Source organism: Loxodonta africana, chromosome 9 (assembly GCF_030014295.1).
Source record: "Loxodonta africana isolate mLoxAfr1 chromosome 9, mLoxAfr1.hap2, whole genome shotgun sequence".
NCBI lineage: Eukaryota > Metazoa > Chordata > Mammalia > Proboscidea > Elephantidae > Loxodonta > Loxodonta africana.
In genome coordinates this window covers 83,487,587-83,503,401 of record NC_087350.1, presented here as the reverse complement: position 1 = coordinate 83,503,401, position 15,815 = coordinate 83,487,587, and the positions used below count along the sequence as shown (strand labels likewise).

Sequence of the window (15,815 nt, the reverse complement as noted above, 5' to 3'; positions counted from 1 at the left end):
ACATGACCTGCTATCAGGAAGCCAACTCACCGGTCAGCATAGCGCAAGGTATTCAGAGTGTGCTCAGTGGCCATGTGGCTTGGTGAGATGTTGGCAATCATGCAGGTTTTGGCATTACCAATGAAAGAGTCCTTCAGGACCTGTCCAAAACAGAAGGCAGGTCAGTGAATGAAGAGTCAACTTACAAAGGGCTTACTGACTACTTATTACATGCAGGACACTGGGCCATAGTCCCCCTCTGTCCACAAAATGCAATCCAGAAAAGAAGAAATACAAATGACCAAAAAACACGGAAAAAGGCACTCATTTTGCCGCTAATCAAAGAAATACAAATAAACTATTAAAAAACGAATACGTTTCAACTATAAAATTAAAACTGACAACACGCTGCCCTGGTAAAGTACACGGAAATGGGCACTCTCCTACACTGTCCAGGTACCATGTACCATGAACTGGTACAAGTTCTCCGAGGCATTTACAGTATGTACCAAAATGGAAAAACATGCATACTATTGGTTTGGCGATCATACTCCCAGGTCTTGACTGTAAGGAAATAATTGCTCAATTGACAGGAAAAAAAAAAAAAAAGGTGTAAACAAAGATATTCATCACAATATTGTTTATAATACTAAAATTGGAAATAAACTCAGAGTCTTTAAATAGGGAACAACTAAATAGTTATAAAATGAATACAATACAACCATTAAAATGATTATATATATCTTGCATTTAGTACATGGGGATATATCTGAAACTTACCTTTGAGTAAAAAATGTGTCTGATTCCATAAAGCTCTACACATGGCTTTCTGTGTGGCTATATGGGCAGGGAGAGGCCTGGAAGGATGTTCACCAAAATGTAGCAGTATTTATCACTGGGAGGTGAGATTTTAAGGTATCTTTTAACTTTATCTTTGTACTTGTATGTACTGTTTGAATTTTTTTTTTTTTTATTAAATTGAAACATTTTCTGCAGATAGAGAGCTTTTAAAAAAAAATAATAGAGCCAATGTCAGAATCAGGACCAACCATCTATGGGAGGTTCCTGGTTGAAATCATGTTTGAGAAGATACAATCTAAGCCATAGAATGGCCAGTTCTAACTAGTAAGGAGCTACCTCGTTACAGGTTCTGTCCCTGGTCCTGGGGAGTTGCTAGTTTAGCTGCACAAAGTGGAAACTACTCTGAAAGCTGGGCTGGCTTCATTCTGCAGACTACAAAGCTCCTCTCCTAGATATCTCCCCACCTAGTCTGTCCCCCAGTGTGCAAGGACATGTGCAGAGCCCAGCCTGGGACATCTGTAACCTGTCTTTGCAGCTGTTCATACCCATGGAGGTCCCTGCACAGCCACTCTTCTGCAGCCACTACTGATGCAGACTTAATGTCTATTGGTGTGTTCCATTACTAAAGCACATTTTCATGACAGAAAACCACTAGAAATAATTATTACGTACAGTTCTGACACCCATAATAACACAGTTCACATGTAAATAAATTTTTCCTTTCATTGATTTTTTTTTTCTAAATTATACAAACAATAATAGGTGGCTACCCCATACATAAGGGTGTAAAGTAAGAAGTTTAAGTTCTACCTTTATCCCCCTTACTACTCTCCACATGTAACCAAAGTTAACTGTTCTGTATCTTTCTGGATGTTTTTTCCTGTGTGGCTACATATATAATAGAAAAAATGTTTTAAAATCACAAAGGCAATCATATTATTGTACTGTTCTAGAGCTTATTTTTCACATAACAAGAGATCTTGGCCATTTTTCCTATCAGCAGATGTAGATAAATATATCTTATTCTTTTTAACTGCAGTCATTATTTTTTGTCCTGAGACACTGGTCTAAATCTTATAGGCAAGGAAGTACCAAGTGCAGCTATAACCCCTTCAAAAGCTAAGAGATTTAACAAAATCGACAAAGTTTATGTACAGTGGAAATAAACAGGCAGCTGTTGGGTGGTGACCAGAAGAGGGCTGCTGCATGTTCTTTTGCCAGCGAGGCTGCTGCCCACATCGGCCTTTTTGTTCTGCAGGTATCTCTGCCTGAGTATGTCCCTCTCTCCTACTAGACGAGAGGGACTCCTTCCTTTCTCTTTTCCCCTCTGTGCCTAGCATCATGCCTCATTCACAGTGGATGCTCTGCTGAATGAACAAATAAATGGAAAAGGAACAAATGAATGAAACACAACATACTCAAAGCTCACATTTAACTTTACCTGAGTTAACTTGCTTTGCCTGAAGGGAGTGTGGGTGTGTTCCTGATCCAGTGCTCGGATACATTCCTTCAGCTGCAAAGTGGGAGAACAGGAACAAGCAAATCAGATATTGCAAGCAAAGACAGAAAGATCAGATGCTATGTATATAATATATAATAAACCATACTCAGGCAATTCTCCAAAAGGAAGTCAAAATGTCCTGGTGGTTTCCTGTTCACCAAGAAAAATCATGTTGTATGGAAAACACTATCCTGTGCGGCCTAGCTTAGGACCTCCCAAATTAGAGGCTGTGATCCTAGAATTACCTCTTAGCTGATGGCAAGGGAGCTATGAACCAAGGGACCTACCATCAGGAACCAGAGTCCAAGCTTCTGTGGTGGGAAGATAGGAGGTAGTTCTGGCTTGCTGGCTCCCTTTCTCTCCTCTTCCCAACTATATATATACTTGAGTGGATAAAATATCTATACTCATTCCCTATCCCCTCCCCCCCATACCTACATTCAAGTGTGCATTCAGATATAAATTGATTGAATGGAGCAGGAGTAATTCTAGAAAGTCAGAGCTGGGAGGGACTTGAGAAATCACCTAGGACTACCCCCTCACCTTAGAAAAGCAGGGACTGCGGCTCAAAGGAAAGGGGATGTCACTTGCTCCTGGGCATAGCCCCACAATGCAAAGTGCTCATTGGACATCGGTAGTGCCAGCAGAGCCCCAGATGTGTAGACCTGCAGGGGCATCATGCCCATGAGAAACAGCAGAAAGCGGGGTTGGGGAGGCAGGATGAGGGAGCGGAGCCCTTCCCCTATTTCTTCTCAGGCTGAGTCACGCATCTTGGCTAAAAGGCAGTAAATGAAAAGGAAGAGAAGGAGGCAGGCCAAGATGGCAGAATAGCCAGACACTTCTGGTGATCCTTCTTACAACAAAGACCCGAAAAAACAAGTGAAACGAGCTAGAAGCCTGAACATCAAACGCAAAGTTAGAAAATGGACTGAGTGGCAGAGTGGGGGAGAGACAGTTCAGAAGTGGAGGGGAGGTGCCGGACCTGAATAGCTGGGATCCCTCAGGCACCATTCCCAGGAGTAGCTACGAAGGACTGGTAGTAGCATTCAGCTGCAGTTTCCTCAGGGAGAAGCAGCCAGCCACACAGCCTACTCACAATTGTGTACCACACTCTTTATGATCACCTACCTGGACACCTGAGCTAAAGTCATACAAGGAAAGTGAACAGACCTGGTAACAGCTCTAACCATCTGGGGACAGGGCGTCAGAGCTCCAAAGGTGAAAATAATCGAACTAGCTCACTCAAGCAACCCATTTGGGCATATAAAAACAAAACAAAGCAAGAAGCTATGACACAGTAAGCAAACATAAAATAAACTAATAACTTACAGATGACTTGGAGACAACAGTCGATATCGAGTCACATAAATAAACAGACCATGATTGCCTCAACAAGCTCTCAAAATAAAGAATCAAGGACTCTTCTAGATGAAAGTGCCTTCCTGGAATTACCAGAGACAGATTACAAAAGATTGATATACAGAAACCTTCAACACATAAGGAAGGAAATGAGGCCATATTCAGAACAAGCCAAGGAACACACAGATACAGCAACTGAAGAAATTAGAAAGATTATTCAGGAACATAATGAAAAGTTTAATAAGCTGGAAAAATCCATAGACAGACAGCAACCAGAAATTCAGAAGATTAACAATAAAATTACAGAATTAGATAACTCAGCAGAAAGTCAGAGGAGCAGAATTGAGCAAGTAGAAGCTAGAATTTCTGAACTCGAAGATAAATCACTTGGCACTAATATACTTGAAGAAAAATCAGATAAAAGAATTAAAAAAAATGAAGAAACCTTAAGAATCATGTGGGACTCTATGAAGAGAAATAACCTATGAGTGATTGGAGTACCAGAACAGGGAGGGATAACAGAAAATACAGAGAGAATTGTTGAAGATTTGTTGGCAGAAAACTTCCCTGATATTGTCAAAGATGAGAAGATATCTATCCAAGATGCTCATCGAACTCCACATAAGGTAGATGTTAAAAGAAAGTCACCAAGACATATTATAATCAAGCTTGCCAAAACCAAAGATAAAGAGACAATTATAAGAGCAGCGAGGGATAAACGAAAAGTCACCTACAAAGGAGAGCCAATAAGAATAAGCTCGAACTACTCGGCAGAAGTAGTTCGAGCTTATTCTTATTGGCAGGCAGAAGCCAGGCAAGAAAGCAATGGGATGACATATTTAAAAATTGAAGGAAAAAAATTGCCTACCAAGAATCATATAGGCATCAAAACTGTCTCTCAAATATGAAGGTGAAATTGAGATATTTCCAGATAAACACAAGTTGAGGGAATTCGTAAAAACCAAACCAAAACTACAAGAAATACTAAAGGGAGTTCTTTGGTTAGAAAATCAGTATCAGGTATCAACCCAAGACTAGAACACTGGGCAGAGCAACCAGAAGTCAACCCAGACAGGGAAATCCAAAAAAACAAAGCAAGATTAAAAAAAAAAAAAGCCCAACACAGGGTAATGGTGATGTTATATAAAAGAAGACAACATTAAAATAATAAAGAGGGACTAAGAAATGTAATCATACACCTTCCATATGCAGAGGAAGATAAGGCGATACAAAGAAATAAAACTTTTAAATTTAGAAAAATAGGTGTAATTAATAAGGTAACCACAAAGGAGACATACTATCCTACTCATCAAAATAAAATACAAGGGAAGAATACAGACTCAGCAGAAACAAAATCAACAACAATGAATATGAAGAAAGGACAATATAAAAAGAAAATCTACTCAGCACATGAAATCAAGTGGGAAAAAGAAACTGTCAACACACAAAAAAAGACATCAAAATGATAGCACTAAATTCATACCTATCCATAATTACCCTGAATGTAAATGGACTAAATGCAGCAATAAAGAAATAGAGAGTGGCAGAATGGATTAAAAAACAAGATGCATCTGTATGCTGCATACGAGAGACACACCTTAGACTTAGAGACACAAACAAACTAAAACTCAAAAGAAGGAAAAAAATATATCAAGCAAAACACAATCAAAAAAGAGCAGGAGTGGCAATATTAATTTCTGACAAAATAGACTTTAAAGTTAAATCCATCAGAAAGGATAAGGAAGGATACTATATAATGATTAAAGGGACAATACACCAAGAAGAAATAACCATATTAAATATTTATGCACCCAATGACAGGGCTGCGAGATACATAAAACAAACTCTATCAGCATTGAAAAGTGAGATAGACAGCTTCACAATTACAGTAGGAGACTTCAACACACCACTTTTGGTGAAGGACAGGACATCCAGAAAGAAGCTCAATAAAGACACGGAAGATCTAAATGCCACAATCAACCAACTTGACCTCCTGGACATATACAGAACACTCCACCCAACAGTAACCAACTATACTTTCTTTTCTAGTGCACATGGAACATTCTCTAGAATAGACCACATATTAGGTCATAAAGCAAGCCTTAGCAGAATCCAAAACATTGAAATATTACAAAGCATCTTCTCTGACCATAAGGCCATAAAAGTGGAAATCAATAACAGGAAAAGCAGGGAAAAGAAATCAAACACTTGGAAACTGAACAATACCCTGCTCAAAAAAGACTGGATTATAGAAGACATTAAGGATGGAATAAAGAAATTCAGAGAATCCAATGAGAATGAAAACACTTCCTATCAGAACCTTTGGAACACAGCAAAAGCGGTGCTCAGAGGCCAATTTATATCAATAAATGCACACATCCAAAAAGAAGAAAGGGCCCAAATCAAAGAATTATCCCTACAACTTGAACAAATGGAGAGCAACAAAAGAAACCCACAGGCACCAGAAGAAAACACATAATAAAAATTAGAGCTGAACTAAATGAAATAGAAAACAGAAAAACAATTGAAAGAATTAAAAAGACCAAAAGCTGGTTCTTTGAAAAAATCAACAAAATTGATAAACCACTGGCCAAACTGACAAAAGAAAAACAGGAGAGGAAGCAGATAACCCAAATAAGAAATGAGAGGGGTGATATTACAACAGACCCAACTGAAATGAAAAGAATCATACCAGGTTACCACGAAAAACTAGACTCAAACAAATTCAAAAACCTAGAAGAAATGGATGAATTCCTAGAAACACACTACCTACCTAAACTAACACAAACAGAGGTAGAACAACTAAATAGACCCGTAACAAAAGAAGAGATTGAAAAGCTAATCAAAAAACTCCCAACAAAAAAAAAAAAGCCCTGGTCCAGACGGCTTCACTGCAGAGTTCTACCAAACTATCAGAGAAGAGTTAACACCACCACTACTAAAGGTATTTCAGAGCATAGAAAAGGAAAGAATACTACCAAACTCATTCTATGAAGCCACCACATCCCTGATACCAAAACCAGGTAAAAGACACCACAAGAAAAATTATAGACCTATATCCCTCATGAATGTAGATGCAAAAATCCTCAACAAAATTCTAGCCAATAGAATTCAACAACATATCAAAAAAATAATTCACCATGACCAAGTGGGATTCATACCAGGTATGCAGGGATGGTTCAACATTGGAAAGACAATTAATGTATTCCACCACATAAAACAAAAGACAAGAATCACCTGATTTTATCAATTGATGCCGAAAAGGCATTTGACAAAGTTCAACACTCATTCATGATAAAAACTCTCAACAAAATAGCAATAGAAGGAAAATTCCTTAACATAATAAAGGGCATTTATACAAAGCCGACAGCCAACATCACCCTAAATGGAGAGAGCCTGAAAACATTCCCACTGAGATCGGGTACCAGAGAAGGATGCCTTTATCTCCACTCTTATTCAACATTGTGCTGGAAGTCCTAGCCAGAGCAATTAGGCTAGATAAAGAAATAAAGGGCATCCAGATTGGCAAGGAAGAAGTAAAAGTATCTCTATTTGCAGATGACATGATCTTATACACAGAAAACCCTAAGGAATCCTCAACAAAACTACTGAAACTAATAGAAGAGATCAGCAGAGTATCAGGATACATGATAAACATATAAATATCATTTGGATTCCTCTACATCAACAAAAAGAACATCGAAGAGGAAATCACCAAATCAATGCCGTTTACAGTAGACCCCAAGAAGATAAAATACTTACGCATAAATCTTACCAGAGATGTAAAAGACTTATACAAAGAAAACTACAGTACACTTCCGCAAGAAATCCAAAGAGACTTACATAAGTGGAAGAACATACTTGCTCGTGGATAGGAAGACTTCACATTATAAAAATGTCTATTCTACCAAAAGCGATCTATACATTTAATGCAATTCTGATCCAAATCCCAGCGACATTCTTCAATGAGATGGAGAAACAAAGCACCAACTTCATATGCAAGGGAAAGAGGCCCTGGATAAATAAGGCATTACTGAAAAAGAAGAACAAAGTGGGAAGCCTTACTTTACCTGATTTTAGAACCTATTATACTGCCAGAGGAGTCAAAACACCCTGGTACTGGTACAACAACAGATACACAGGCCAATGGAACAGAATTATTGAGAATCCAGATATAAACCCATCCATATATGAGCAGTTGATATTTGACAAAGGCCCCAAACCAGTTAAATGGGGAAAAGACAGTCTTTTTAACAAATGGTGCTGGCATAACTGAATATCCATCTGCAAAAAAATCAAACAAGACCCATACCTCACTCCATGCACAAAAACTAACTGAAAATGGACCAAAGACCTAAATATAAAATCTAAAATGATAAAGATCATGGAAGAAAAAATAGGGACGATGCTAGGAGCCCTAATACATGGCATAAACAGTATATAAAACATTATAAAGAATGTAAAAGAAAAACTAGATAACTGGGAGCTCCTAAAATCAAACACCTATGCTTATCCAAAGACTTCACTAAAAGAGTAAAAAGACTACCTACAGACTGGGAAAAAGTTTTTAGCTATGACATTTCTGATCAGCACCTGATCTCTAAAATCTACATCATACTGCAAAAACTCAACTGCAAAAAGACAAATAACCCAATTAAAAATGGGCAAAAGATATGAATAGACACGTCACTAAAGAAGACATTCAGGTAGCTAACGGCTATATGAGGAAATGTTCACGATCATTAGCCATTAGAGAAATGCAGATCAAAACTGCAATGAGATTTCATCTCACTCCAAAAAACACAAAATAATAAATGTTGGAGAGGCTGTGGAGAGACTGGAACACTTCTACACTGCTGGTGGGAATGTCAAATGGTACAACCACTTTGGAAATAGATTTGGTGCTTCCTTAAAAAGCTACAAATAGAACTACCACACGATCTAGCAATCCCACTCCTTGGAATATATCCTAGAGAAATAAGACCCTTTACACGAACAGATGTATGCACACCCATGTTTACTGCAGCACTATTTACAATAGCAAAAGGATGGAAGCAACCAAGGTGCCCATGAACAGATGAATGGATAAATAAATTACGGTATGTTCACACAATGGAATACTACGCATCCATAAAGAACAGTGAGGATTCTGTGAAACATTTCACAACATGGAGGAACCTGGAAGGCATTATGCTGAGTGAAGTTAGTCAGTTGCAAAAGGACAAATGTTGTCTAAGACCACTATTATAAGAACTTGAGAAATAGTTTAAACTGAGAAGAAAACATTCTTTCGTGGTTACGAGATTGGGGGAGGGAGGGAGGGAGGGTGGGAGAGGCGCATTCACTAATTACATAGTAGATAAGAACTACTTTAGGTGAAGGGAAAGACAACACACAATACAGGGGAGGTCAGCACAATTGGACAAAACCAAAAGCAAAGAAGTTTCCTGAATAAACTGAATGCTTTGAAGGCCAGCATAGCAGGGGCAGGGGCCTGGGGACCATGGTTTCAGCAGACGTCTAAGTCAATTGGCATAATAAAATCTATTAAGAAAACATTCTGCATCCCACTTTGAAGTGTGGCGTCTGGGGTCTTAAATGCTAGCAAGCAGCCATCTAAGATGCATCAATTGGTCTCAACCCACCTGGATCAAAGGAGAATGAAGAACACCAAGGACACAATGTGATTACAAGCCCAAGAGACAGAAAGGGGCACATGAACCAGTGACTACATCATCCTGAGACCAGAAGAGCTAGATGGTGCCTGGCTACACCCAATGACTGCCCTGACAGGAAACACAACAGAGAACCCCTGAGGGAGTAGGAGAGCACTGGGAGGCAGACCCCAAATTCTCATAAGACCAGACTTAATGGTCTGACTGAAACTGGAAGGACCCTGGTGGTCATGGCCCCCAGACCTTCTGTTGGCCCAGGACAGGAACCATTCCCGAAGCCAACTCTTCAGATGTGGATTGGAGTGGACAAGGGGTTGGAGAGGGATGCTGGTGAGGAGTGAGCTTCTTGGATCAGGTGGACACTTGAGACTATGTTGGCATCTCCTGCCTGGAGGGGAGATGAGAGGGTGGAGGGGGTTAGAAGCAGGCAAAATGGACACGAAAAGAGAGAGTGGAGGGAGAGAGCCGGCTGTCTCATTAGGGTGAGAGTAATTGGGAGTGTGTAGCAAGGTGTATACAGGTGTTTGTGTGAGAGACTGACTTGATTTGTAAACTTTCACTTAAAGCACAATAAAATTAAAAAAAAAATATGCTGAGTTCACAGTACAGGAGAGGTCAGCACAACTAGACTAAACCGAAAGCAAAGAAGTTTCCTGAATAAACTGAACGCTTGGAAGGCCAGCGTACAGGGGCAGGGGTTTGGGGACCATGGTTTCTGGGGGCATCTAAGTCAATTGCCATAATAAAATCTATTATGAAAACATTCTGCATCGCAATTTGAAGAGTGGCATCTCGGGTCTTAAACGCTAGCAAGCGGCCATCTAAGATGCATCAATTGATCTCAACCCACCTGGAACAAAGGAGAATGAAGAACACCAAAGACACAAGGTAATTATGAGCACAAGAGACAGAAAGGGCCACATACACCAGAGACTACATTAGACTGAGCCCAGAAGAACTAGATGGTGCCCGGGTATAACCAATGACTGTCCTGACAGGGAACGCAACACAGAACCCTGTGGGAACAGGAGAGCAGTGGGATGCAGATCCCAAATTCTCAAAAAAAGACCAGACTTAATGGTCTGACTGAGACTGGAAGGACCCCGGAGGTCATGGTCCCCAGAGCTTCAGTTAGCCCAAGACAGGAACCATTCTCAAAGCCAATTCTTCAGACAGGGATTGGACTGGAGTATGGGATAGAAAATGATACTGGTGAAGTGTGAGCTTCTTGGATCAAGTAGGCACATGAGACTGTGTTGGCCTCTCCTGTCTGGAGGGGAGATGAGAGGGCAGAGAGCATCAGAAGCTGGACACGAAAACAGAGTGGAGGGAAGGAGTGCGCTGTCTCATTAGAGGGAGAGCAACTAGGAATATAAAGCAGGGTGTATATAAATTTTTGTATGAGAGGCTGACTTGATTTGTAAACTTTCACTTAAAGCACAATAGAAAAATTAAAAATAAAAAAAAAGTATGCTAAAAAAAAAAGACTGGATTATAGAAGACATTAAGGATCAAATAAAGAAATTCATAGAACCCAATAGGAAAGAAAACACTTCCTATCAGAACCTTTGGGACACAGGAAAAGCAGTGCTCAGAGGTCAAATTATATCAATAAATACGCACATACAAAAAGAATGGCCAAAATCAAAGAACTATCCTTACGACTTGAACAAATAGAAGAGAGCAACAAAAGTAACCCTCAGGCATCAGAAGAAAAAAAATAATAAAAATTAGGGCAGAATTAAATGAAATAGAAAACAGAAAAACAATCCAAAGAATTAACAAAACCAAAAGTTTGTTCTTTGAAAAAATTAACAAAATTGATAAGCCACTGGCCAAGCCAACAAAGGAAAAACAGGAGAGGAAGCAAATAACCCGAATAAGAAATGAGATGGGCGATATCACAACAGACTCAACCAAAATTAAAAGAATAATATGTAATTACTATGAAAAATTGTACTGTAGCAAATTTGCAAACCTAGAATGGATGAATTCCTAGAAACACACTACCTACCCAAATCACCACAAACAGAGGCAGAAGAACTAAATAGACCCATAACAGAAGAAAAGATTGAAAAGGTAATCAAAACACTCCCAACAAAAAGAAGCCCTGGCCCAGACGGCTTCACTGCAGAGTTCTACCAAACTTTCAGAGAAGAGTTGACAGACACCACCACTACTAAAGGTATTTCAAAGCACAGAAAAGGACAGAATATTCCCAAACTCATTCTATGAAGCCAGCATATCCCTGATACCAAAACCAGGTAAAGACACCACAAAAAAAGAAAATTACAGACCTATATTCTTCCTGAACTTAGAGGCAAAAATCCTCAACAAAATTCTAGCCAACAGAATTCAACAACATATCAAAAAAATAATTCACCATGACCAAGTGGGATTCATACCAGGTATGCAGCAACAGTTCAACACTAGAAAAACAATTAATGTGATCTGTCATACAAATAAAAGACAAGAATCACATGATTTTATCAATTTATGCAGAAAAGGCATCTGACAAAGTTCAACACCCATTCATGATAAAAACTCTCAGCAAAATAGAAACAAAGAAAATTCCTCAACATAATAAAGGGTATTTATACAAAGCCAACATCATCCTAAACGGAGAGAGTATGAAAGCATCCCACTTGAGACTGGGAACCAGACAAGAATGCCCTTTATCACCACTCTTATTCAACATTGTGCTGGAGGTCCTAGCCAGAGCAATTAGGCTAGATAAAGAAATAAAGGGCATCCAGATTGGTAAGGAAGAAGTAAAAGTATCTCTATTTGCAGATGACATGATTTTATACACAGAAAACCCTACAGAATCCTCAAGAAAACGACTGAAACTAATAGAAGAGTTCAGCAGGCTATCAGGATATAAGATAAACATACAAAAGTCAGTTGGATTCCTCTACATCAACAAAAAGAACATCGAAGAGGAAATCACCAAATCAATACCATTCACACTAGCCCCCAGGAAGATAAAATACTTACGAATAAATCTTACCAGAGATATAAAAGACCTATACAAAGAAAACTACAAGACACTACTGCAAGAAACCAAAAGAGACCTACATAAGTGGAAAAATATACCTTGCTCATGGATAGGAAGACTTAACATTGTAAAAATGTCAATTCACCAAAAGCCATCTATAGATACAATGCAATTCCGATCCAAATTCCAACGACATTTTTTAATGAGATGGAGAAACAAATCACCAACTTCATATGGAAGAGAAAGAGGCCCTGGATAAGTAAAGCATTATTGACAAAGTAGAACAAAGTGGGAGGCTTCACTTTACCTGATTTTAGAAACTATTATACTGCCACAGTAGTCAAAACAGCCTGGTACTGGTACAACAACAGATACACAGACCACTGAACAGAATTGAGAATCCAGACATAAACCCATCTACATACGAGCAGTTGATATTTGACAAAGGCCCTAAGTCAGTTAAATGGGGGAAAAGACAGTCTTTTTAACAAATGGTGATGGCATAACTGGATATCCATCTGCAAAAAAATGAAACAAGACCCATACCTCACTCCACGCACAAAAACTAACTCAAAATGGATCAAAGACCTAAATATAAAATCTAAAACGATAAAGATCATGGAAGAAAAAATAGGGACAATGCTAGGAGCCCTAACACACGGCATAAACGGTATACAAAACATTACAAAGAACGTAGAAAAGAAACTAGATAACTGGGAGCTCCTAAAAATCAAACACCTATGCTCACCCAAAGACTTCACCAAGAGAGTAAAAAGATTACCTGCTGGGAAAAAGTTTTTAGCTATGACATTTCCGATCAGCACCTGATCTCTAAAATCTACATCATACTGCAAAAACTCAACTACAAAAAGACAAATAACCCAATTAAAAAATGGGCAAAAGATATGAACAGACACTTCACTAAAGACATTCAGGCAGTGAACAGATACATGAGGAAATGTTCATGATCATTAGCCATTAAAAAATTAGAGAGATGCAAATCAAAACACTGAGATTCCATCTCACTCCATCAAGGCTGGCATTAATCCAAAAAACACAAAATAATAAATGTTGGAGAGGCTGTGGAGAGATTGGAACACTTCTGCACTGCTGGTGGGAATGTCAAATGGTACAACCACTTTGGAAATTGATTTGGCGCTTCCTTAAAAAGCTAGAAATAGAACTACCATACAATTCGGCAATCCCACTCCTTGGAATACATCCTAGAGAAATAAGAGCCTTTACATGAGCAGATGTATGCACACCCATGTTCACTGCAGCATTGTTTACAATAGCAAAAAGATGGAAGCAACCAAGGTGCCCATCAACGGATGAATGGATAAATTATGGTATATTCACACAATGGAATACTACTCATCAATGAAGAACAATGATGAACCCAAGAGACGTTTCATAACATGGGGGAATCTGGAAGGCATGATGCTGAATGAAATTAGTCAGTTGTAAAAGGACAAATACTGTATAAGACCACTATTATAAGAACTTGAGAAATAGTTTAAACAGAGTAGAAAATATCCTTTGATGGTTACGAGGGAGAAGGGAGGGTGGGAGGGAGAGGGGTTTTCACTAATTATATAGTAGATAAGAAGCATTTTAGGTAAAGGGAAACACAACACACAATACAGGGGAGGTCAGCACAACTGCACTAAACTAAAAGCAACGAAGTCTCCTGAATAAACTGAACGCTTCGAAGGCTAGCGTAGCAGGGGCGGGGGCTTGGGGACCATGGTTCTAGGGGACATCTAAGTCAATTTGCACAATAAAATCTATTAAGATAACATTTTGTATCCCACTACGGAGAGTGGCATCTGTGGTCTTAAACACTAGCAAGCGGCCATCTAAGATGTATCAATTGGTCTCAACCTACCTGGAGCAAAGGAGAATGAAGAACACCAAAGACACAAGGTAACTCAGCTGAAGAGACAGAAAGGGCCACATATATCAGAGACTGCGTCAGCCTGAGACCAGAAGAACTAGATGGTGTCTGGCTACAACCGATGAGTGCTCTGCCAGGGGACACAACAGAGAACCCCTGAGGAGGCAGGAGAGCAGTGGGATATAGACCTCAAATTCTCGTAAAAAGACCAGACTTAATGGTCTGACTGCGACTAGAAGGACCCTGGTGGTCATGGTCCCTAGACCTTCTGTTAGCCCAACACAGGAATCATTCCCAAAGCCAACTCTTCAGACAGGGATTGGACTGGACTATGGGATAGAAAATGATACTGGTGAAGAGTGAGCTTCTTGGATCAAGTAGACATATGAAACTATGTTGGCATCTCCTGTCCAGATGGGAGATGGGAGGGCGGAGGGGGTCAGAAGCTGGCCGAATGAACACGAAAAGAGAGAGTGGAGGGAAGGAGTGTGCTGTCTCATTAGGGGGAGAGCAATCAGGAGTATATAGCAAGGTGTGTATAAATTTTTGTATGAGAGACTGACTTGATTTGTAAGCTTTCACTTAAAGCACAATAAAAATTTTAAAAAAAAGGAAGAGAGGGAAGAGGATGGAAGGAGAATCCATTGGAAGTGCCAAAGCTGGAAGTTCAGCAAGAATAGGTAATGAGCTTTGAGAGTTTGTTATGGCTGTTCTTAGTGGCAGCCATAAAGGCCTGAAGCGGGAGTCCAGTACCTGTCTTCACTCCACCACTTAGAAGCTATAAAACTTCAAGAAGCTGTAGGGCATAAGGAGCTTTAAAGGAATTTCCTTCTTTATTACAAATCAATCCAATATTCCCAAACTTTTGCACTGGGAAGATCCTCTAGAAGGGATAACACGTAACCAGACTCTTGCTCCTGAGTTATACCTACCCTTGGGGCCTCCCAATGTTGTTCCTTACATACTCAAGTCCAAGTGTGGCCATCAACCCCGTAAGCCCTTGGATCCCTTTAGTCCTGCTGAATCATAATGGAATGGTCAAGAGACTTTACTAAACACTAAGAGAGAACCAAGGAAAATACCAAAGAAACAAGGGGCACCTTTTATACCTCACAATGCACAAGTTTTTTATTCTACTCTAGAAGGCTTGTTCCTAGGCCCCTTTGCATGCCACGCCTATCTGAGAAAGACAAACTCAAATCCCAAAGGGTTGGTACACTTTCATAGGTACTTCTTCCCAGGTTTCATAGTTGACTCCTGGGCCATAGTTTACAACACCAGAATCACAGATTTCTGGTTAAAGGCTATGAACCTTTGGCTAATTCACTTAATCCTTCTGAATCTGAGAATTCTAATCTGTAAAGCTGGGATAAGGGAATTTGCCTAACTTACCTAACAGGCTTGTTGTGAAGATGAAACCGACTCACATATAATAAATGCCCAAAATATGTTGCTTCTGGGGCTCCTTAGAGAAATGGCTAATTCCAGGGCTGAGGAAAGTACAAGATGAGCCTAGAATATCTTGTAGTACCAGGAAGTAAGGAGGTGCTCAAAAAATGAGGTCACGTCAAAAGAATACAGGAGGCAACTTGAAGGAACTTCCCA

The 15,815-nt window shown here is 39.5% G+C and overlaps 1 protein-coding gene across 5 annotated transcripts in view; it reads right to left on the bottom strand.

Annotated features, from left to right (window-relative positions):
- Positions 1-15,815, bottom strand: part of KIF24 (kinesin family member 24) — an 85,128-nt gene that overhangs the window by 14,013 nt on the left and 55,300 nt on the right. For all 5 annotated transcript variants that reach the window (XM_023545183.2, XM_003407626.4, XM_023545184.2 and 2 more), the window contains 2 exons: positions 2,222-2,293; positions 31-140 (listed from right to left, as the gene is read on the bottom strand). In XM_023545183.2, coding sequence (XP_023400951.1) covers positions 31-140; positions 2,222-2,293 — 182 coding nt within the window. The remainder of the gene's footprint in view (positions 1-30; positions 141-2,221; positions 2,294-15,815) is intronic.